This window comes from Gavia stellata, chromosome 19 (genome assembly GCF_030936135.1).
Source record: "Gavia stellata isolate bGavSte3 chromosome 19, bGavSte3.hap2, whole genome shotgun sequence".
Lineage (NCBI taxonomy): Eukaryota > Metazoa > Chordata > Aves > Gaviiformes > Gaviidae > Gavia > Gavia stellata.
This window is the reverse complement of record NC_082612.1, coordinates 7,306,988-7,329,031: the sequence shown is the minus strand read 5'-3', so window position 1 is coordinate 7,329,031 and position 22,044 is coordinate 7,306,988. Positions and strand designations below refer to the sequence as shown.

At 42.9% G+C, this 22,044-nt stretch overlaps 2 protein-coding genes across 2 annotated transcripts; one reads left to right on the top strand and one right to left on the bottom strand.

Moving 5' to 3' along the window:
* Positions 1-2,930: 2,930 nt before the first annotated feature.
* BBS12 (Bardet-Biedl syndrome 12) lies at positions 2,931-5,223 on the bottom strand. Its single transcript, XM_009819489.2, has one exon. The coding sequence runs from the start codon at positions 5,221-5,223 to the stop codon at positions 3,073-3,075; it is 2,151 nt and encodes a 716-aa protein (XP_009817791.2). The 3' UTR covers positions 2,931-3,072.
* Positions 5,224-8,817: 3,594 nt separating this feature from the next.
* LOC104252304 (uncharacterized) lies at positions 8,818-13,974 on the top strand. Its single transcript, XM_059826801.1, has 5 exons — positions 8,818-8,878; positions 10,673-10,828; positions 12,790-12,918; positions 13,026-13,163; positions 13,401-13,974. The coding sequence occupies exons 1-5, from the start codon at positions 8,876-8,878 to the stop codon at positions 13,488-13,490; spliced, it is 516 nt and encodes a 171-aa protein (XP_059682784.1). The 5' UTR covers positions 8,818-8,875; the 3' UTR covers positions 13,491-13,974.
* The last annotated feature ends 8,070 nt before the right edge of the window (positions 13,975-22,044 follow it).

Here is a 22,044-nt window from a genome sequence, read left to right as displayed (position 1 = left end):
ATTTTCCATTTTGTTGGCCTGTAGAAAAGCAAGTCTTAAATAATCAAAATATAATGTCTGACAGCTTTTTAGAAAACCTCTGCATCACAATATTTAAATATATAATACTGTGCTTTTTAAAAGCCTGATTGGAAAAATTACATCATTTTGGATTTTCTCAACATTTGGTGCGTCAGCTCTCAGTGTCTCAGTGCCCTATAAATAGATGTTTGGACCACCTCGATACAACTCATGTCTGCAGTTTTTCCATAATCCACTTAACTCTATTATTCAAATAAAGTGCAACTGGATCTTTTCTTGGGAACAGGGATTATGCAATGCTCAGTACAGGAGGTTCAAGAAAAACAGTATAAAGCCAAACATGAGCTGCAAACACTTGCAGAGCAGCAGAGTTTGCATGTATTTATTTACAGGCTGTATTTCCATTTCTTTCTCACCTAACAGCCACTAGCTCCTTTTGCCTCTTTTGATCTACCAAACTCTTTCTTTCTCATGTCTTAGTACACTGAGAGTGTGGCCAAGCAGTTAAACGTCAATTGCCAACTGATTAATAATGAAAATATAATTGCATGATCATAAAAACTTTCATATAACTAGATCCCTATGCTGCTAGGAACTACTGTTTCAAATTAAATTTATAAACCCCTATGGTACTAATGAGATTTTGCCAAAATCCACTGAATTCTGGAGTTTGTTAGAAAACCAAAATATCTACAGTTTCAGGTCAGAGACGGCTAAATACTATGAGCATAGCTTTCTACACACAGAAGAGTTTTTTTCTCTCCTATTTCTAAAAGGCAACTGCTATTAATCTGCTCCCTTAACCTCCTTATAAGAGCCTTCCAGTTACATGCGAGTAGAATACAAATATAAAAATATGCAATTCAGCAATGAGAACTCTGAATGAAACCTTTGAAAATATACTGCATACACTACTTTAATACACACACACACACATATATACCTATATGTATCTAAACCATATTTGAGGATGAATTTCATTATCTGTGTCTTTCTTTTCCTTATATACTGAATATATCAGTTATTGAGCTAGTGTGAACCACTTGGGTAAACAGGTCTATGAAAGATCTGAGTATATAATTTGATACAATATGTATTAGTGTAGAAGAAAGCTCCAGGATAAAATCCCTTTAGGTAGATTCTTTTCTTCACAAAAATGAAGTTAGGGCTGCTGGTCAGTTCAACGCTCAACAGCTGTTTCTAAGGATCCCAGTTTAATCTCATGCTTAAGGTTAATTTAGACCCTCAGTAGCCTACCCCACCCCTCTGGGGAACTCCCAGCTATGGAGACCCATAAGCAAGTCTCAAAAAGGGCTATTTTTAGCAGAATGCAGTGCAGGTTATGGAGTTATGTGTCATGGGGATGAAGACATCAAAGGAAGCAAAAAAATTTGGAGAACATGAGGGAGGTAGAAAATACCAGATACTGTAAAATATCTACTGAGAATTATAATGGGATATATAATGCTGCAGTGTTGGCACCACGGGGGAGATATTTCAGGAAGTGTCTTTCCTTTTCATTAACTCAAGCCCTCTGGAATTAGGCACTGTGAAATGCACAGGTAGAGGGGAAGGGCCTTTCCAGGAGGAAGGAGCAACTCCAACAGGGAACAGAGGCAGAGAACTGTGTAAAGGCTCAGTACAAGTCTGTGTTCTGCAGTGGGGAGGTACCACAAGGAAAGTAAGTCCAGAAGAAAAAACATCCACTTCAAATAGTAAATAAGTAGCAGCGCAGGCTCTAACAGTAAAATAACCACTTGGTTTTTGTCTGCCTTTCCACTGAATTGTGACTCAGAAAACACTCTTTAGCCCACCCCAATTCTTAGCTTGCACGACAGAAGGACTGCGTGCCACCAGCTCCAGCAATCACGAGGAAATGCTTAATCCGAGAACTGCCAGCCATTAGCATTTTAATGAGAAAGTTCCTAAAAGCAAGAATCTGCTTTAGTATCACCATTTACATACTTCTCCCATTCTGTTGTCACCGGACTGGACTGGTGAGACATTTCACTTTAAGCTGATTCAGAATTCCAGTTTCAGAAAAAGTATCTCCAGTTACACACCTCTTTCTTGCAACAAAGTGCCAGTTCTCCACGGCTGTGCTTTCAAATGGTAAGTGCTGAAACACAGTAAAAATGCCTTGCCTCAATCATCACGATAGATTCATTTTCATTTTTTAGCTAATAGCTAAAACATACAACAACATTTTCCCCTCTGCAAGGATAACTGAAAGAGCCCAAGGAAATAATCTAAAAATCCAACTCGCAATGTAAAAGAAAACTTTGTGTAGAGATACATCCATTCTATAATACCAAAAGGGAGGATTCAGCCTGAATTTACATCAAAACGAGAGACATCCCAAAGGGTATATATTTGAAAACAGGAGATATATGGACCATATAAATACGCAAAATATACTAATACAATCTCTTAGCATAAAATGTAACACTTATAAATTATTGCAAGTTTAACTCTTACATTTGCAAGGTACAGAAATTAAGAGGAAGATATTAAAAATTAATTACGTTATAGATATTCTTTCATTTAACACAAGTATGCCAATGTTACATAAGAAATCCCTACCCTTCTTTAGAAGACATTAAAAGACATTAAACAAGAATAATTTACAGAACACAAGTTCAAATACCTTATACAAACAGTGCATGTTCAGAACATAAGCATATCCAAGGTATGAAACTTTCTCCAACTAGACTCGACATGTACTCACCTGCCCAGTGCCCCTCGTTATAATGAAAAAAAGAACTGCACATCAGTTTGACTGGATTAATCTATCCATACAGACAATATCATTACTTAGAAATGCACGGCTGCGGTTAGAGGTAAGCCCGCAAGTGATTTTTGTTATTTAACTCCCGTTTCTAGAAATGGGAAATTATATCTACCTTGTGACTGTCTCACTTCTGATTTCTGCTGTTACACTCTAAAGTCATGATCACATCTAAATGTTTGCTTTATAAACTATGAAGAAATGTAGGTTGCACCTGGACTTCTTCCACTGACTGATGGACTTATAAATAAAGCCTGCAAGTCCTATAAAAACATAAATTCACTTGACACATGTGAGTTCAATAGCTGATTCCTTTTGGGACCGGTGATAATTTCGGCATCTGTTTGAAGCACTAGTAGCACCAAGTCTAGAGCTCTCCGCCATGCCTCTGTCTTGGCTGTCACATTATCATAAACCTTTAAAGCCTCTCCGTGGTCAGTGAAGGGACCAGAACCACCCCTGAGCAGATCACCTCTTCTAAACTCTTTCCATATATATGCTGAGGGAGAACCACAGTCAGCTGCTTTTTTGAGGTGGTGATCAACTGCGGTACACGCTTCCACCTCCGATGCAGCTTTTGCAGTGTTACACATAACTGCTGAAAGATACTGCTTCCAGCCCCTTGCTAGTGCTTGGAGCACAACTGATTTATACTCTGTCGCAGATGCTGCCAGCCAGGGATTGTGAAACTCTTTCATGGCATTTTTATTTGCTGGCTGTACAGGCTGGTCTGCAAGCATCTGAATGTGACTAAGGCACAAGAGCTCCACTGCACCACCACCAAGAAAAATCTTCTCGTCATTTAAAGCGTGATGGAGTCGATACGCTGAAGCCCAGAACTGGTCTTCAATGAGCTGCATCTTTGAAGCTACAGCAGTGGTAAGCACGGCCGTGAGCAGGGGAATTCCTCGCACTTTTATTCGGACCGGCACAAGGTCACCCAGATCCATTGCACGCCCATCGCAGGCCTTCCACAGCTCCACTTGGGCCCCGCTCCCCACACAAGAAGCATTCAGCTGGCTGAGGTATGTCACTGGCTGGGCGCTGGTGACCTCCCCAAAGGCACACAACACATCCCGAGTCACAGAACCAATAACCAATATACTGTTTGCTATGCACCTTTCCATTAAGTTTTCGCACACATTTCCTTTAACCAAAACCAACTTTACTTCAAAGCTTATCAGAGTATCTAACATATTGCTTAGCCACAAGTCTCCCGCTCTGCCTTGTTGTATGTTCCAATTGGTTGGATGTTCTAATATGGTCTTTACATTACATGGCCTATTAAATCCTAAGTGACGATATTGTTCAGTTAGGTCACCATCCATTAGCAGAATCCGAAGGGGTTTGTCGTCAAAGTATTTGATAACTGTGGCTTGTTCTGGTGATACTAATGTGACAAAGCCTGGGGAGACACAAGAATAGCTTTCAGGCAGGCCCAGTAAACAGCATGTCACAATTTCTGCAATATTAAACTGGAAAGAACCACTGCATTCTGCTCTCTCTTGTTGATATGCAACAATGCTTTGTAGCAGTTTCATGCTCGTCTGATTTCCATGGCTCAGAGTCATTGCCAGGTGTCCTAAACCGTAACATTCACATGGATCTGCTGATTGTCCTGAAACATATCCCTGAAAATCACCTTGCTGACTTGAAAAATGGCTTTTTCCTAGAGTGCTGAAGTATCTGCTGTGGGTTAACTTTTGTTTGTTACAGCTGGATGCGGTAACACCACTTCCAGAAATCACAGATGTACTTTTGTCACCTGCTGGTTTGACAAGAGAAGCTATTGAATCAAAGCCCACCAAAGGTGAAACCAGGCACTTGTTAAAATTACAGTCTTGCTCTTGATGGGAACAAGCATTTACTGGAATTACTTCTTCTGGTGCGGAAATGTCTTTCTGAAAATACAGGAAAACCTCAGGATTTAGAAGACTGTCACATCCAATTTGGCAAGTTTTGCTTTTAAAAGCATTTGGCCTAACACTGCTAGAACACAGCTCTTTATTTACATCATGTATTGATATTTGAAGACACTGGACTCTCTCACAGCAAGAGTTCAACCCCTCAGACATCACAGATACTATTGCTGAAACAGGAACATTCTGCTGGAGGCACTCCAGTACGGCATTGCTCCATGCACCAATGAGAAACAACAGGGTACTCATCCCAGTTTTAAATTCCTTGTTTTGTGCCTGAATGGTTTCATTAAGAAGCTGTCCGGCAGCACTAGTTAAATCCAAACTTTCAATCAGTCTAACAGCAGAACAAATCAATGTGCTTTGGTTGGTGCTTTCATCGACAATGAATTTACATGATTTCATTGGCCCCAATAATGTTCTTCCAGCTGATGCTAAGGATGAGAGTTGCTGAAGTCCAATATGTCTTCTTGCATTCACATCCCTGAAAGCCATGGGCAGCAGGCAGCACCTGTGAAGAGAACACAAACTTATTGCCCCATCCTCACAGCATTCCAGAGCATATATCACCAAAAAAATCAAATTAACAGTCTTAACATGGAACACAGCTCTCCTGTGAGGCTGTCTGTATAACACAGTTCTTCATCCTGTGCACATATTATGAGGTATCGATGCACATAGTTGCTGAAATGGTGCATTGCTAAAATACCATGGAATTTTTTCTTACTGGCAGATAGTACAGTGCTGTTAATTCCAGTGGTTTCTTAAACATGAAGCAGTACAGATTCTATAGAACTACCATTTCTCTCCTGACCGGCTATCTGGAATTTCAGTTATTTGCCTTACTGAGAGCAAACGTTCCTTAGCGCAGAATGGACAATTATGTGCAAAACCAAAGTGCTCTGTACAGATCCATCTTGATGCCAATAGTTACGCCACTGACTTTAACCTTCAAATCTGGAAAAACATAATCAAACTTATCTTATTCCAATTCTATTTATTCCATTTAGCACGCATCAGTACTTCACTAAATGTGCATGAAAAGGAGTGTCACTTCTTTATACCTCACAAAGCAAACTGCCAAGACTTTAAAGTTTTGATCTACTACTCAGTTTTAACATGCCAAAAACAAGTCTTCTTTCCCTTGAAATCCCTTCCACACCACACTCCTGTGGCAGACCACATGGATTAAACTAAAACTTCCTTTTTTTTTTTCCTTTTATAAATGAAAAAATACACACACAAAGAATTAAGAAGCCTTAGCCATGTACCTTTTATGCCCAGATTCAAATAATTTATTTCCTCTACCTAAAGGTCCTTTTGCATAGCTATTCCAAATCCAAAAAACTTTTTTTCCCGCCCCACTCAATGAAAGTCCATCTGAATATTAACTCAAATGAAGCCAAAGGGTGAATTTAAAAAGCCGAGTAGGCCGTCAAAAATAACCTTTATATGCTGACAGACCTAAAGTTCTAGTCTAGCCCAAACTGACAACAGAATTTCCCTTCAATTACTAGATACAACTTGAAGTACCAAAAGAATCATTAACCAAGAAATTGTTTTAGTCTATAGTCATCCATAATCAACAGTTGAAGAAAAGGACTTTTAGATAAGCAAGTACTTTTGACTTTAAAACTGTACTGGGAGTGCGCATCTGAAAACCTCCATCCAACCTGCTTAAGGGTTTTTCTAGAAATTTTTCTTGGTAACCGCTTGTGATAATGGTCTAGCCATGCTATGTATCCATATCAGTACTTTCAGCAGTAATAATAAAAAAGCCTCTTTTTGCTTAACTGGATTCCATAGCTTAGTATCACAGGTAGTTTGTTTTGAGACAAACAAACAAAAAAATGGACATGATTAAATAATAATCACTGGATCATGGAATCCAATATGAAATGTTTCCCCCACTCTCCCAAAAACTCATTCCATCCGATTCCTCTTAAGGATTTACTAAGACAGTAATTTTGGGTTTGGGTGTTTTGTTTTTGTTCTGTTTTTTTTGGGGGAGGAGGGGTGTTGGGGTTTTTTTGTTGTTGGGTTTTTGTTGGTTTTTGGGTTTGTTTTGGGTTTTTTTGAGAACACTGTGAATTCAAGCAGTTCTCAACTGGTAATGGTCACTTCTCAATCTGCTCTTGTTTTAATAGAAAGAACAAATAACCAATTTGTGGTTCTCTTCATGAAATTTAGGAAAGAGCTAAATTAGCTATGCTGAAAGGCCAAGTAATGCTCTCTCACTACCTAGGTCCTTGGCACGTAGTTCTGGGCAGAAGGCCATGCTGCCGTTTGGACGGGAGACAACTATGGAAGGACTGGTGGGAAAGGGGTTTCTATTTTCCAGTACAGTGAACTTCTTACTCCCCAGTCACTCCCAAACAATATGAGCCATTGCCTTATTAGAATGGCATTTTTATTTCAACAAACGTGAAACCAAGGCTGGTTATGAGACAGTTCATCAGAGTTAGTGCAGCACCTTCTATCAAGTCAATGTGCTTCCACCAAACCTCAACACAGTCAACGACAAGTTGCTTAGCTAAAATTTTCGCTGAAATTTAAGTTGAAAAATGTGCCCCTTACTTTCAGCTTAAACTCGGTACTTTAAAACTGTACCTTCATTTTGGACATCAGCCTGTAGTCTTGCAGATCCATAAACCTGAACCAAATGGACCCAGGGCTTGGCTGCAAAACCAGGTGAAGGCAGGGCATGTACTTATAGGAAAAAATGTTTTTATTTCATTGCCCGCACAACCTCTGGCATGTGTGGTTTATGATTTTGTGATACTTCCCCCCCGCTTTGTTTCGTGCATGTTATTTTGGCAAGAACATCACACCTTCCTATGCTGTGGGAACCAATATGCAGCAAACCCAAAATTCAACTTTTCATCCCCCCCATCCCCTAACCTTTTACCTTCTTCCATCCAGTCTGAGGTGAAAAAGGCAAAGGATCAAGTGGAATTACATTTCAGAGTCAGACACAAGCGAGGTCAGCAAAGAGGAGGAGGCATCCTGGAGAACGCATGAACCAAGCAGTGAAACACAGCCACGTGTGAGGCACCAACTACGGATGGCTTCTGCTGAGCTAACTTGCCTGCTGGCCTACCGCTGCCTGCCTCATCACCTGCCTCTGCAAGCAAAATAAAACTCGACCTTAGGTTCGGTGTATGTTTACACATACGGGGTTTAGGGGTCTCAAGTGAAGAACTATGGGATACAAGAGGTATACCAAACACTTATTACTCAGTTTGGCTTGCAGCACCTCAACCACGAAGGCTAAACTAATACAACAAAATTTTAGATCCGTTTTCCAAATTAATGTATTTCTGTGAAATGTTAGCAAAAAAAAAAAAGAGTCTTGCGCGCATGCACGCGCACACATTCTCTTGTGCCGGCACTGGTGCACAATGCGAAATGCATAGAAAATGCTGTGCTTGCAACTAAACCGCCAAGTGTTCAGGTAACCGTCACACTTACCTGGTCTACCCAAGAGCCAGCACTGCCCGTACCAACGTAGGGAAAGAAAGAGCCTCCTCGGTTAGTGCAGCCGAACCCAAACGCCCGTGGCGAGCCGGCCCCGCGTCACTCCCCGCCCGGACGCGCCGGGGAGGCGGAGGGCTCCCCGCCAGGAGCCGAGGCCGCTCAGCGGGCGCCCCGGAGCTGCCCTGCTCGGGCCTGCTGGCGGCCCGGCCCCTTCCTCCCGGCTGGAGGGCCGGCCCCGGCCGCTCGCCGGCCCCGCAGCAGGCAGGTGTCGGTTTCTCACTGATTCAGCGGTATTTTCCGCCGCTCCCCGCGGCCGGGCCGGGCTGAGGCGGGCCGGGCTGAGGCGGGCCAGCCACGGCAACGGCCGACCCCGCCGCGCGCCGCCAACGGCCACCGCACGCGGCGCGCGCCGTTGCCAGGACACCGCCGCTTGTTTGTACACCCAACGGGCGGAGCGGCCCCCGCGCCCTCGCTGACATCACGAGCCCGCCGCGTGCCATTGGCCCAGGCTACGGCAGGAGGGCGGGTTCCCCGGCACGGCCGGCTCGCTCATTGGACGGTCCGCAGTCGCTGCGTGCGGCGGCGGGCGCACTCCGCGAGGCGGGCCGGGGCGTTAGGAGCGGCGGGGCCGTGTGCCGACCCGGAGCGGTGTCCCTGCGGCCGCGGCCAGATGGTGAGCGTCCTTCCCCTCGCCGCGGGCTCCCCTTCCCCTCGCCGCCTCCCGCGGAACGGCCGGGGCCCGCCTTCCCCAGGGCCCCGGAGCCCTCTGCCGCTCCCCGGCCTCGGGCGGGCCGGCAGCCCTTGGGCTCGGAGGGCCGTGGGCACTGCGCGGGCCGCCGCGCCGCCTCTGCCGCTTGGTTTCCTCACCCCGGCCGAAAAGGGAGAGGAGAGCCCTCCCCACAACTTGGCACTATGAAAAACACCCCCGAAAAACCGCCGAGAATGGCAAAACATGTCACCTGCTGTCAGGGTGGGGGGTGAGCCGGGGGAGGTGGGTCTGGTTAACCCTGGCGCAGCCCACTGACCTCCTCCGCTCCCTCCGCTCCCCCGTCGCGTGTGGCACGTTTCAACGGCGGTGGCCAGGCAAGAAAAGGAAACGTAAAACTGATTTGCACAACTCAAGTTTTCGAAATACACGGAAGGGGAAGCAATGCGCACGCTACTCAGCATCTTCTGCGTTTTCACTAAATTTGTAGGCGTATATGCAGGATGCAAGAAAAAAAGGTTCAAGTAGTCTGTTAGAATTTTTTCCTTTACAGTCAAGAAAAGTCTCCTGGGTTTCTCCCAGAGCGCAATATAAGGAGTAAAGATCTGATGCCTGTGTTAATAGCAGAGAAAAGTCAGAGGTGTGCCAGCCAAACTGGTTTGTAATCCAGCCTAGGAGGGACAATCATGTTAAAAAATGAAATTTCATTTCCAAATACAACAAAATGGAATCTTCTATATTACGCATTGGGTATTTGAAAGAGAGATCCCAGCCAAAAAATGGTGACAATTCAGCAGAGGTAAGAGATTGCTCAGCAGCAGCTAGAAAACAAATTCCTTCCTTGGTATTTATTTACTTTTATAAAGCCCAACCAGTTGAAGTTGGGGGTGGGAGGGACAGCTCTTCCTTCCATGAATCTGTGCAGATTCAAGACTAAAGGACTAAAATAGGTCTGCTGCTGGTTCAGAAGAAAACCTATACTCGAGGAAAACATCTTTCCTGCTCAATAGGCAGGTGGAGAGGCGGAACGCTCTGAACTGCACTAGCTTACACCAGAAGCAGGAAAGGTCTCAGAAGCGTCCTGGATAGTAATGCAGCAGCTCAGCATGAGCAAATTAGTTCTCCTTATGGGACAGATTTTGTGTTGATCGCCCTGCTACCACAGCATGTTGTTACCTAGCATCACAGCTAGCTGGTGGACAGGCAGGCTAGAGCTACACCGCTCCCTTTAAACTTTGCTCCAACAGAGCAGATGCTCTCAGACATCCCACTTCAGTGCTGACTTTTGAGGAGTGGCAGAATTCACATCCCACTTACAATCAACACCCAATCCAACCAGCCTTTTTAGCTGTGAGGATGATTTACTCATGTTTTTCCTGGGCAAACCACTCCTGACACATCAAAGCAACCTGCAGGAGGTGCAGAGGGTCTTAATCACCTCAGTGAAGTGTTCATTTTCAGGCTGCCCGCCTGTTTTTCTGGCTTTACTCCTTTAACTGATGACCTTTCTGTTTAAAACAGAACACGTGAAGCCCACACATGAAGCCCAAGTGTGTATTTCCCATAACACAATCTTCAGCTTGTTTTCTTTCTAGAATAACCTAAGAAAATGAGCATAGAGACCCAATGTCTACCACTTGCAGCAAAGCACAGCTCTCACTTCTGCTACAGCTTTACTATTGTTAGTTATAATTTAGTTGTGTTTTGAATTTTCCTCGGAGTAGGCTATTTCTTATCTTTTCTCTCCTTCACTTTCTGAAGGCATCCAACTATAGAAAACCTGGCTTAAGTACAGCCCAGCGGAAGAAAAGTGGCTTGAAACCTGAACTTACAGAAGAGCAAAAGCAGGAGATCAGAGAAGCTTTTGATTTGTTTGATACTGATGGATCTGGAAGCATCGACATAAAAGAACTGAAGGTTTTAAAACTTTTTTTTCTTGGATGGAAATATCTTCGATCTCAAAATTGTAGCTGCTTTTTCTGTTTGTCCAGCTCTAACTATTTTAAAATAGTTTTGGAGTACGAACAAGAATAATGGCTTGCTGTCATGACTGAATTTGGGGTGTAATACATTGTTAAATTGAAAAAGCTTTGTATGTAATGCTTCAGAGCAGACAGGCTTCTCTAATACATGGATAGTAGATCAGATAGCTTTGAGTATCTGAGCATTAGAAGAACTAAACAGTTCCTCTCTTTAGGTACATACAGTACACATTTCAGTTTTCGTGACCGGCTAAGATCATTGTTTCTGGAAAGTGGACTTCCGTTGTTTCAGGATGAATATCAGAATATCAAATTTTTTCTTAATCTCAGAACTAAACACAGATTTTGCACACGTTCAGGAAAGATACAACCATATCTTCATATACTTAATCCAAAAATTACCTGTTTTTTAATTTAAAAAAGAACAAAACGGAGAGCTGAGTTGCATTTCAGTAGCAATTCAGGTAGCGCGTGTGTGTGTGTGCGTGCACGCAGTCGTACAAGGGCGAAGACTGTTCTCCGTTCTCTCCCTATGTTTTTATGTCTCTGATCTTTTTTTAAGCATGCACCTTTTATCTTGATTATCTCCTTGGCCTTGATTTCTCAAATACACACACTCTGCCTCAACTTCTGTGTACGTAACCTAGAAGCATAAGTTACCTAAGCCTGGGGCTTATCTCAGGATTTACTTGAAGTACTTATGCTTGGTTAAGGCGAGCACGTTCTCTGAATGCAAATTATACACATTAAAATACAGTTCTTAAAATGGATTGAAATGTTATAGCATCAACCATTTAATGCTATGTTTTTCTTTTTCAAAATTAATTCAAAATAATGGCTATTTTACAATAGGAAGTGTTCCCCTCTGAAAGACAAAATGGAACATTTTCAGTTGTCCCATTGCAAGAAACTGCTCAGAAAACACACTTCAGTTAAATGTTAAGTTTCTGGTGAGTTGGCACTTTCCAGTAGAATAGTGTTTAGCGAGAAAATTTCTGCCTAACATTAACTATTGATTTCCACCAGAGCATATAGGAAGAACAAATATTCACAGTTCAAATCTCCCTGTAGTTACATGTTCTTGAAACTTCAGTCTGTGAATTAAACACGCTGCAATCATCTGGCACACTGGGATTGTGAAATTACTAATAAACACCCAAGTAGCAAAATCATTTTTCTAGGCTGGTGAAATGCCAGAACCTTGTTTTAAACAATGTTAATATTAAGCATTTGTACAACAATCTACACAGCTGTTTTTACGGTAATGCTTTGCTTGTGCTGTGCAAGGCTCGGAAGGTTTGCTTTTCTTTTCCTCAACCAGCCCAGCAGTCAGTCTTTGCTTTGCTGAGGCTGAGACTACTGAGTATTGTCAGTTCCCACCCCTGCGCACTCCCCCCTCCCCACCACCTAGCCAGAAGTGCCAAGAGCTGTGCAGAGGGATTTCTTCTATCTCTGTGTAGTGGATTGTGCAAGTTAACTGCATGTAATCCTGCACCCATCAAAATTAATGGGCATTCTGCCCTTAATTTCAAATGGAGTGAGATCACATCCCCGGTCTCCAGCCTCCCGTGAAGTCCCATTTTGATAATCCAGTCCCTTTAGGAACTATGTAGGTTGGAGGCTTTACCTAATTCAGACACAAAAAGTTTCTCTTAGTTTCAGAAATATATCCATGTTCCACATGGATCTAAAGAGAAAATATGTCTGAGTCTCAACAATATCAAACCTACGCTATTCCTGTTTGGAAAGATGAAACAAGCTGGTAAGAGATACCGAGATGTTTTCATTGCAGTGAGTTGTTATTACAGTTTTGGACGAGGAAATTAAACAAGCTTTAGTGCAGCTGCTGACACTAGAATTCTGGTGGCCTCCTAACAGAACTGCTTTTTGGCACAGGTTGCAATGCGTGCTTTAGGCTTTGAGCCAAAGAAGGAAGAAATTAAGAAAATGATAGCAGATATTGACAAAGAAGGAAGCGGCACCATTGACTTTGAAGACTTTTTGGCTATGATGACACAAAAAATGGTAGGAATTCTTAATAGAAATTCTTGTGACAGCATAAAAAGATACTGAAAAGGAGTATCTTGGTGGCAGGTGTTTTCTAGTTAATGTATGTTTTACTGTTGTTTTAGAGTGAAAAGGATTCAAAAGAAGAAATCTTGAAAGCTTTCAAATTATTTGATGATGACGGGACAGGAAAAATTTCATTCAAAAACCTGAAAAGGGTTGCCAAGGAGCTGGGAGAAAATTTAACAGATGAAGAACTTCAGGTAAATTCTGATTTGCCAGAGCTTTTCTAACAGGCACAGACCAATCCTGTAGCTCTGAAGGATTAGGTGGAAATTTATGCCTATACAAAAAGGGCTGAGAGGTCAGAAATACGAAGAGCAATCAAATACATGGTTATGTTTTCACGTGAAGTGCTTCTGATTTGTTGTTGTTCTAATGCATGGAAGATCTTGTGTTTAGAGTCCAGTGCCTGATCAAATGTACAATGTGTTTTGTAGGAAATGATTGATGAAGCTGATCGAGATGGAGATGGAGAAGTGAACGAGCAAGAATTCTTGAGAATCATGAAGAAAACTAGCTTATATTAATATTTGTTGCCTTGCTATACAGCTGCTCCAAAAGATAACCTGGAAAAGCCTTAAAAACTGGGCTTGCGTCTCCCACGTATTTTCTGCCATATAGAAAGTCTGAAAGGACAGATTTTTGGTTCATTCTTCTTTTTTAGCAAAGTTAATTGGGGAAGGGGGGCTTCAGTACCCAGAGCTGTTGAAATGAGATATTGCAGAAGTGAAAAGGATGAACTGAACCTGCAAGGCAGGGTCCCATCCCATCCCTTCCCCTCGACAATTTTAGTGATTGCCATTTTGGATAAAGAATGCTGTGTTTCAAGTATTTAACTTAAAGACATTTCACTTGAGATGTGAAGAATCCCACTGCTGCTGGGAAAGGCCACTTCTGACTTTCCTAAGCATGAAGGTGCAAGCACAGTATTTCTATTCCTTTTAAAGCTTTTAGGTTATCTTTTGGTATTTGTCTCCTTTTGATTATTTCCATGAAAGACTCTAAAACCAATTGCGTATCTGTCTTTATTTCTGTATGAAACACTGTTTTCCCATGGCAAGTATATCTGGACGTAATGGGAAGCAAATGTAGATAACCAGATTTGGTTCTTCCTTTGGAGCTGTGTGCCATCAATAGATGTTGTTCTGTTTATCTGATCGTCTGAAACCTAGTTTACTTGAATGTAACCTGCTTGGATTATCAGAGTTTATTGTATAACCGGTCAACATCTTGTGGCATTGTTCTTACTCCCAAGACATTACAGAGCTGCTGTTACACTGGGATTTTAGGTACCTGAAAAGTTCAGTCCTGTGGTGCACTAGGGTAAATTTTGTCTTTGGCTGTTTACAGTCAAGTTGCAGGGAGGACTCTCATCTGAAGTAAAAAAATAGCTCACCTTGGACATCTGTGGAACACTGAATATATTTAGATCCGTGTGCATGGAATCCAAATTTATTTCAGACATCCCAGGTTTGGGTGTTTTGTTTTTTTTTTAAGGAATACCTTCATTTTCTTGACTATTTCTTGCATATACTGTCAATCTAGGACTTACTGGAGAGCCACATGACCTTCTTTATTATGGAGACAGAGCAGTGACACACAACATGACATCTGATTATGTGGTTCTGCAGGAGGGTTTATCTTTGGGTCCTGATTAGACAGTCAGCTTCAAAAGTGCAGGGAAGTGGTATAATCCTAAATCACGTCTCTCTCTAATAACGCACCTGAAGGAGAGTTTGTTACTGCTCACGGTGAAGTGGCAAGTAGGTAGCAAAACATAAGAAGGGTTCAATGCGAAGAGGAGGGAAAGAGCAGATACTGGTGAAATACTGTTAAGATCCCTCTTTTCTTCAGACAGCTTCTGCTGCTTGACAGCACTAACAAGGTTTGTAAAGAGAGGAAGAGCCAGCTCCTGGATTAGCTCCTCCTCATTACAGCTGCTTCAGCTCTCCTGAGCTGTCAGGGCGCAGCAAGGGGAGAATCAGTTTCAGGAGCAGAAAGGAGAAGTGTTCATTTACGTATTTCTTCTGAGTGTGCAGATGCAGACCTGGCACATTCTGCCCCAGTCCTCCAAATTTTCTACTCTGAATAACTCTAAATAGATCCTTTCTAACCTGTACAGAAGTAGGCTTAAAACCTGTGGGAGAACAGGGACTGTGTAGGACCCTGGAAAACTCAAGTGAAGTCCCCTATTAACTATTCAGTAGATGTAACCTATAGCACTGTAAGTGTTTTAAAATGTCCATTAACTTTGTATAAGTGTGAAATAAAACTGTTTTGCAAGTTAAGGACTTTGTGTCCTTTGTAACTTGGTGTGCTTACTATGAAAACTAAATTTTCCAAAGTAATTTTGAAGTGTTAAGTGGTTCACCAAGTACATTTTCACTTTCATTTACCTTTTCTTTCCAAGAGAGCAATTCTTAGGTGCAGTAGTCTCCTCTTCCTCTCCCTCTTCCACTATGCTGATTAAAAGTTTCTAGTACCAACCACTTATATTCAGAAAGGGAAATTTGAAGTTCTAGTTGATTATGGGGAATCCCAGAACCTATCAGAGTGACGGTACTTTTTTTAATGCTGCCACAGGAAGAGATTGATGACTGTTGTTTACCTATGATGCATGTCACTTCTCTCTTCCTGTTCTAATCCCATTACCTGACTTCTGAAAGTAGGAAAAAGACACACAATCATACCTGCCATATACACTACAATGATGAAATGTTATTTCTGGCTTGCCCATTAATCTCTGAAGTCTGGAATGTTGAGCGTTGGCTGAATTACCACAAAACTTGCAAGTGTTCATGTAACAGAACAAGTATCTCATGCTGCTTTAGTTCGTGTGATAGTGATAGCTCGTCCTCTCTTCAGCCACATGCACCGAGTACAACAACTAACACAGCAATATCAACAGCAGCCCACAGCACTGCTGCGGTTGCGCATGAATTATTTTCAGTGGCCTTGTGAATCCTTCCTGTCCCTTCTAGCATTTTATCTTTTACATTTCTATACATGGTGGAGGAAAAGGAGTTTGATTGAAGCCAACGGCAGAACTTGAAGTTAGGTTTGTGTGAGGAACAGGTGCTGAACCGCCCGTTCAGGAATTTCATCCTTTTGCAGTACTGGAGAAAATGACTCACTCCGATCAATGAACTGGGAAGGTACCCAGCAGTTCTAGTGCCTATTTAAGTAGCTTACCCTAAATGGAGGGGTTTCACTAGAGGAGACAGATCACTTGCACCCCTCTTCTCTTCCTCCCATTCACTCTATTCTCAAAAATAAGAGCTGGGGCACTTCCAGGACACTTGGCTTCAACTCCTTTGCACTAAAGCACCAACAAGGAGGCAAAGCAGTGATTTGGGTTGCCTTGCACAAGAGGACCCATCCCTCAAGGCATCTGAATCCAAGTGGTCATCGGTGTGAGTGCGTACCGATTGGCACCTGGTGCAGAGAGGACAGCTTCAGTCCCAACCCTGCTTAATGCTCCCTACAGACTGACCTGGGCAGCTCCAGGGGCGGGGGGAAGCAGATGGCTGTGAACCTCACCCTTTGCGTCCCTTTTTTCCTTCATGTCGACAGGAAGGCTGGGTTCTTACCTGGCGTTTGCAAAATCCCCTCGGATGGCTGCAATATCTGCATCCAGCTGAGACCCTTCCTTCTGCGACATCATGAAGCCCAGTTTTCAGTCTGAGTGTTCGTGCTAAGCAGACACTGTACAAAAAGGAAAGTGGAAGTGCAATTTGTATTTGGCAAGCACCTAAATATCAAAGCATTGATAAGGGCGATAGTTGCTTGCGAGATAATATTGCAAATGACTTCCAATGAAAAATGTTTTAAAACTAAAATGTACTGGGCTTTTAATAAAATACAAAATAATTCAAGAGAAAAAAATTACAAGTTACATCCCAAAGTATGCCAATTGCATGGCAATTTTAAACTAACCTTTGCTGTTCTCTCCCCTGTGCAACTTTAAGTTCTTTACTATCTCTCAGCCCCATAGTACAGTCCCACAGTCCTGCCAGTCCCACAGGAAAGCAAATCTTTAGTTGGCTTTAGAAAAAAAACCACAACACAGAACGTGACTATTTAGTGTGCAAAGATGTTTTAAGTAATCTGAGCTAGCAACTTGAGAGACGGGACTGTTGTGCTTTCTCACCACGTCACAGTGAAAAGCAGATAAAGGCAGCAATCTTGAAGGCCATTCACTTCTTCGCAGTTATACCTGTGCCAGATGTTTGTAAAACAGCAGGCTGGCCCGGCAGAGGCGACTGCAAGAGATTGGAGGAGTCTTGCATTGCTTGAGGTGCTCATGCAGTTAACTGGTAACAAGTGCTACGCTCTCACTTCTCTAGGTGTGAGTTTGTTTTCAGAGCAATAACCACAGGGTCAACTTCTAACGTTGCAGAAAAATAATGGCTTCTTTTCAGGTAAGCCTAACCTTGGTATCTAGAAAAGGAACGGGGGGAAAGCAACAGAATAAACCCTTTGTGTACTTTCACATGCCAAGAGTCCTACTAACAGAGCCCAAGTATTTCAATAAACTGAGGAGGCCTTTAATATTAAAATATTTAAATTGGTAATTTACAGTTTTGAAGAATAACTCTCACACCCTGCGAACTGCCTGGTGAAGTCACACCACATATTTGAAATACTAAGTATTAATTCCCTGGTGTCATGGTTTAACCCCAGTCAGCAATTAAGCACCAGACAACTGCTCGCTCTCTCCCCCATTCCCCACTCCCCCGCCAGTGGAGTGGGGGAGAGAATAGGAGAAAAAGTAAAACTTGTGGGTTGAGATAAAAACAGTTTAACAGGACAGGGAAAAAAGAAAATACAATAATAATATTAATAGCAATAATAATAAAATAAAATAATAATAATAATAATAATAATAATAATGAATATACCGAACAAGTGATGCACAATGCAATTGCTCACCACCTGCTGACCCACGCCCAGCCTGTTTTCGAGCCACAGCCATGCCCCCTGTTTTTGTTCAGCATGATGTCATATGGTCTGGAATATCCCTTTGGCCACTTTGGCCAGCTATCCCGGCTGTGTCCCCTCCCAGCTTCTTGGGCACCTGGCAGGGCAGTGTGAGAAGCTGAGAAGTCCCTGACTTACTGTAAGCACTGCTCAGCAACAAGACACTGATGTTTTAGTTATTAACATTATTCTCATCCTAAATCCAAAACACAGTACTATACCAGCTACTAGGAAGAAAATTAACTCCATCTCAGCCAAAACCAGGACACCTGGAAACCTCCACTACATCTGCTTTTGAACACCCCTGGGTAGCATAAACGGATTTGGAGAAAGACTCGGGCAGTAGAAAGTGCTCTGGGCCAGAATTCACCATTGCCACATTTGACACATGAAAATGCTGGCAGAGCACGTTTTTCTGACATGGGTTAAATCTTTCTGTGAACCCAACAAAAACTCTACAGTACCATACTACTGAAATTTATTCCATGCGCTGGCTGGTACTTTCGGCAATCTTTGCAAGCGTATCGGCACGATGTATTGCCTTTAGGTGGTGCATTTTTTTGCAGACATCCATTCTGCCAAAATGTCAATGTTAAAGCCAAATCAGGACCACTGAGACTGCATCCAGGTATTGTTGCCAGCGGCCCTCCTGCTCACTCAGAACTTATTCTCCCCACTAAATTTGTTTGAAAATTATTTTTGTTTCTTTACACAGATGAAAAAAGAACGAACATGAGAAAAATACCGCTCCTGAGATGCTTCAAAACACAAGCTTTGTTTCAAAACCTAGTTACACCCGCTAACAGAAACTAGCTGCAGCTGTCTGACAGATTTTACAAGATACCAGGCAGGGAGAGCAAACCATCATGTTAGGGATGCTCTTCAGACATCCTTCAACACGGGTGACGGGGCAGGAACAACCCGTGTGCCTCCTGGCACAGGGGAGCAAACAAACCGCTCGGTCCGCAGGCTGGGATGATCCTTGACGCTTGAGGGAAGAAACCCTGTGAGGATAATTCTGCAAAGATAGCTTCCTTTTTGTCATATATATCGATATAAGTAGCGTAGCTGGGAACGGACAGTCGCACCAAACACCACCACTGTATGCCAGTGCCCAGGGCGATTAGGCACACGCCTCTGAATCGCCCCAGTGAAGAGAAGGTCAGTACTGCCCCTTCGCTCCAGCCCAAAGTTTCTGTGAAAGTCTCTGCTGAGCGGGCATAAAATTCTGCTTTCAGCGGGCACTGCGCACTCTGCTTAGCCACAGGATGCACTCCTCAATTTTTACATTAAGGAAAGGTGTAAAAGTCTTTCCTCTGCCTCTTGTAAGGGCATAAAGAACTGATAGATCTGAGAGCGCGACAGTCTCGCTAGAGGGCATCCAGTTCCTAACGTGTAAGACGAGTGATGCTTATTTCCCTCCTCTGTGGCTTTTAATGACGATCGAAAGTAGGCTAACAAACACCATCCAGCTGGGGCTTGAAATATGCGGTTGGATACAGAATTATTTTTTTTCTGAAAAAAGAACACAAGGCTTCTCTCACAACAAGTGCAAAACGCTGTAATTATTAGCTGGTTGTTCAAAGCTAAACCCCCAAACCACACTTTCTGAAACTCCCACTCTGTATCAATAATCACAGACACGCTCTCAGGGGAGCGGAGAACTGAACTTGCCTTTCACACAGTCCCCCTGAGTGCTCTGACCACTACTCTGTAGAATTATTTTCTCTCTTTGGGAATATTGCTACCAAATGGAACCACTTCAAGCAGAGAGACAGAGCCACTGCAGGATGCTTCTGGCCCTCCCTAAGATGTGGGAAAAGCTGGAATCGTGGCCTTGCTTCGAGTCAAGAGGAACAAGGATTTGAGAATTAGACCCCAAGGTGAGTGTGTTGACCTTTAGGAGACTGTCTGCACCGGGATGTGTCTTCTTCCCATGGCCTTGTGGGGTAGAGAGTGACCAAGAAATATGTTTTCAGGCAACTGCCTGGCCAGAGGGCAAAAGCATGGTAGATGGAGACCTGCCTTCACTTAAAGGCAGCTCAGAACATCAAGAGCTTGACAGCTCGTATCTACTGCTGGAAAAATACAGGGGGCCTGTGAGGAAGAGATGAGGAGTTAGGGTGGAGCAAGACAGAGGACCTGCAAAGTTTGATGCTTCAAAACCTGATTTGTATCTGCCCAATTCCTTAAGCAGTAGAGAGAGAAAGAGGGTCTTAAAGCGATGACCCAAATCTCTCTGCTGGGTCGGGAGCCCAGCAAACCTACTCCCATGCGGTGCAGCAGAACATGCACGAGCAGTTCAGACTTCATCCCAGATGGTACCGACATGGCGCCTACCTTTAAGAGCCTCAGCCCTTGATGATTTCAGGGGTCCACTGGAGCGGAGCTGGGGAGCTAAAACTATAGCTCTTGACCTCTTTGGAGTTCTGACTGCCACTCATTACTAAACTCGAAATTGCTCAAGTCATTTTGTTGCTCGTCTGAATTAGATGTGACACAGTGAATAAGAACAAAGCAAAGTTGTCAAACCTGAGCTGCAAACGTGCAAAATGCTGGGCACAGCCTAACAGTTTCACATGCATTATTTATTCCCCCCATGCTGGATGCATGTGCATGCACATGCATACTGTATATGTGCATGTAAATCTTGCAGTCGTGTCATTATTAGAGTTTCACGTACTTTTGACATGCAAAAAGTACAAATGCGAGCATACATTTAGAAGCTTCACTTGGGAAGAGGGGGGATTTGCTATAACATTTTAGTACCAAATAGGATAGGATCTGTGTACGGTAGAGTTATTGTGGAACAGAAGTCTAGCCCTTATTTCCCTGGGGTGAAAATCCCACTGGGCCAGCAAGGGCTGTGGGAACTGGCATGGGAACGCCCCGTACCAGGTTCGGGGTCCGCAACCAACTGGTGCAGTCTCAGTGAGCTGGCCCTTGTTCTCAAGGCCACTTTATTTCCTTTGAAAGCTTCTGACCAGTACTAATAGTGAAGTAAGTTTCACTATAACAAGCACCCCCTCAACATTAAATAAGGCCAAAAATAGGTTTCTGTAGGAAAACAAACGCAACAGCTAACCTAGCCCATCTCTAACGTTATTTTAAAGCACTCTGCCCAAAAACATAGCTTAGCTCCAAGAAAACCAGAAAAATTTACACATCCATGCTATTCTATGAAGTTCCTTCCTAGTATGGTTCCTTCTTCACCTGCCTCTGCTCAACTCCCTTGCCACACAGAAAAGATAGATGCTTTTCTGTAAATTCTTTCAGACCTCCAAAAGGGAAGTACCATGAAAGATGTAAACATCAAGGAAAAACTGACTGCAAACATTGCAGATCTGATTTACTGTACTGTATTTCAGTACATTTATACCGACTTCTAAAAACGTGGTATCAGATCATCTCAATTTCAGTTTTTAAAAGGCTGTGTTCCCCATGTTAAAACAAAAGCTAAGGTGGTGGGTCCAGATGTTTCCTCTTTAGATAGAGTTTATGCCATGAAAGGCCAAAGAAGAAATCCACAAAAGCACGGTTTCCACGCATCTTTTGAATGTTTTGTTTAAATCAGTCCATACAATGTAGTCAATTACGTGAGGTCGGAGATGATTGCTGCAGAATAGCTCCTTTTGGAAAGGGAGGTACAGAAATTTAACAAAGTCTTTTCTTTTTTTTCCCCATCAAGTTAACTAAATTAGTCCAGGACCCATGTATTGATGAGGTCCAAGAAAGGGGTCACACAGAACTATCCTTTTCATCTTAAAAAGGTATCCACCAAACTCAACATCTGGATTTCTTTCATTCATTCCATTTCAGATTTCTGATGAGGCCTTTCTGCAACTGTGAGTAGGCAGGACTGATGGTCCTGTTTAAATCAAATGTTCAAGCCCGTAATTTTTGAAGTGTTTCTCCCTGTCACTTACCACTGCCAAAGCTCTTTTTGAATTACTCGGTTCTTGACGGCTAATCAGTTACCCGAGGAAACAGAAACCAGCTTTGCTTAAAACTCCACCAAATCAGCACAGTAAGCGAACAAAGATTTTTTCAATTGCTTTTTCAGTTCTAGTCGTCTCATCTGTTACTTCTGGAACAACAGGT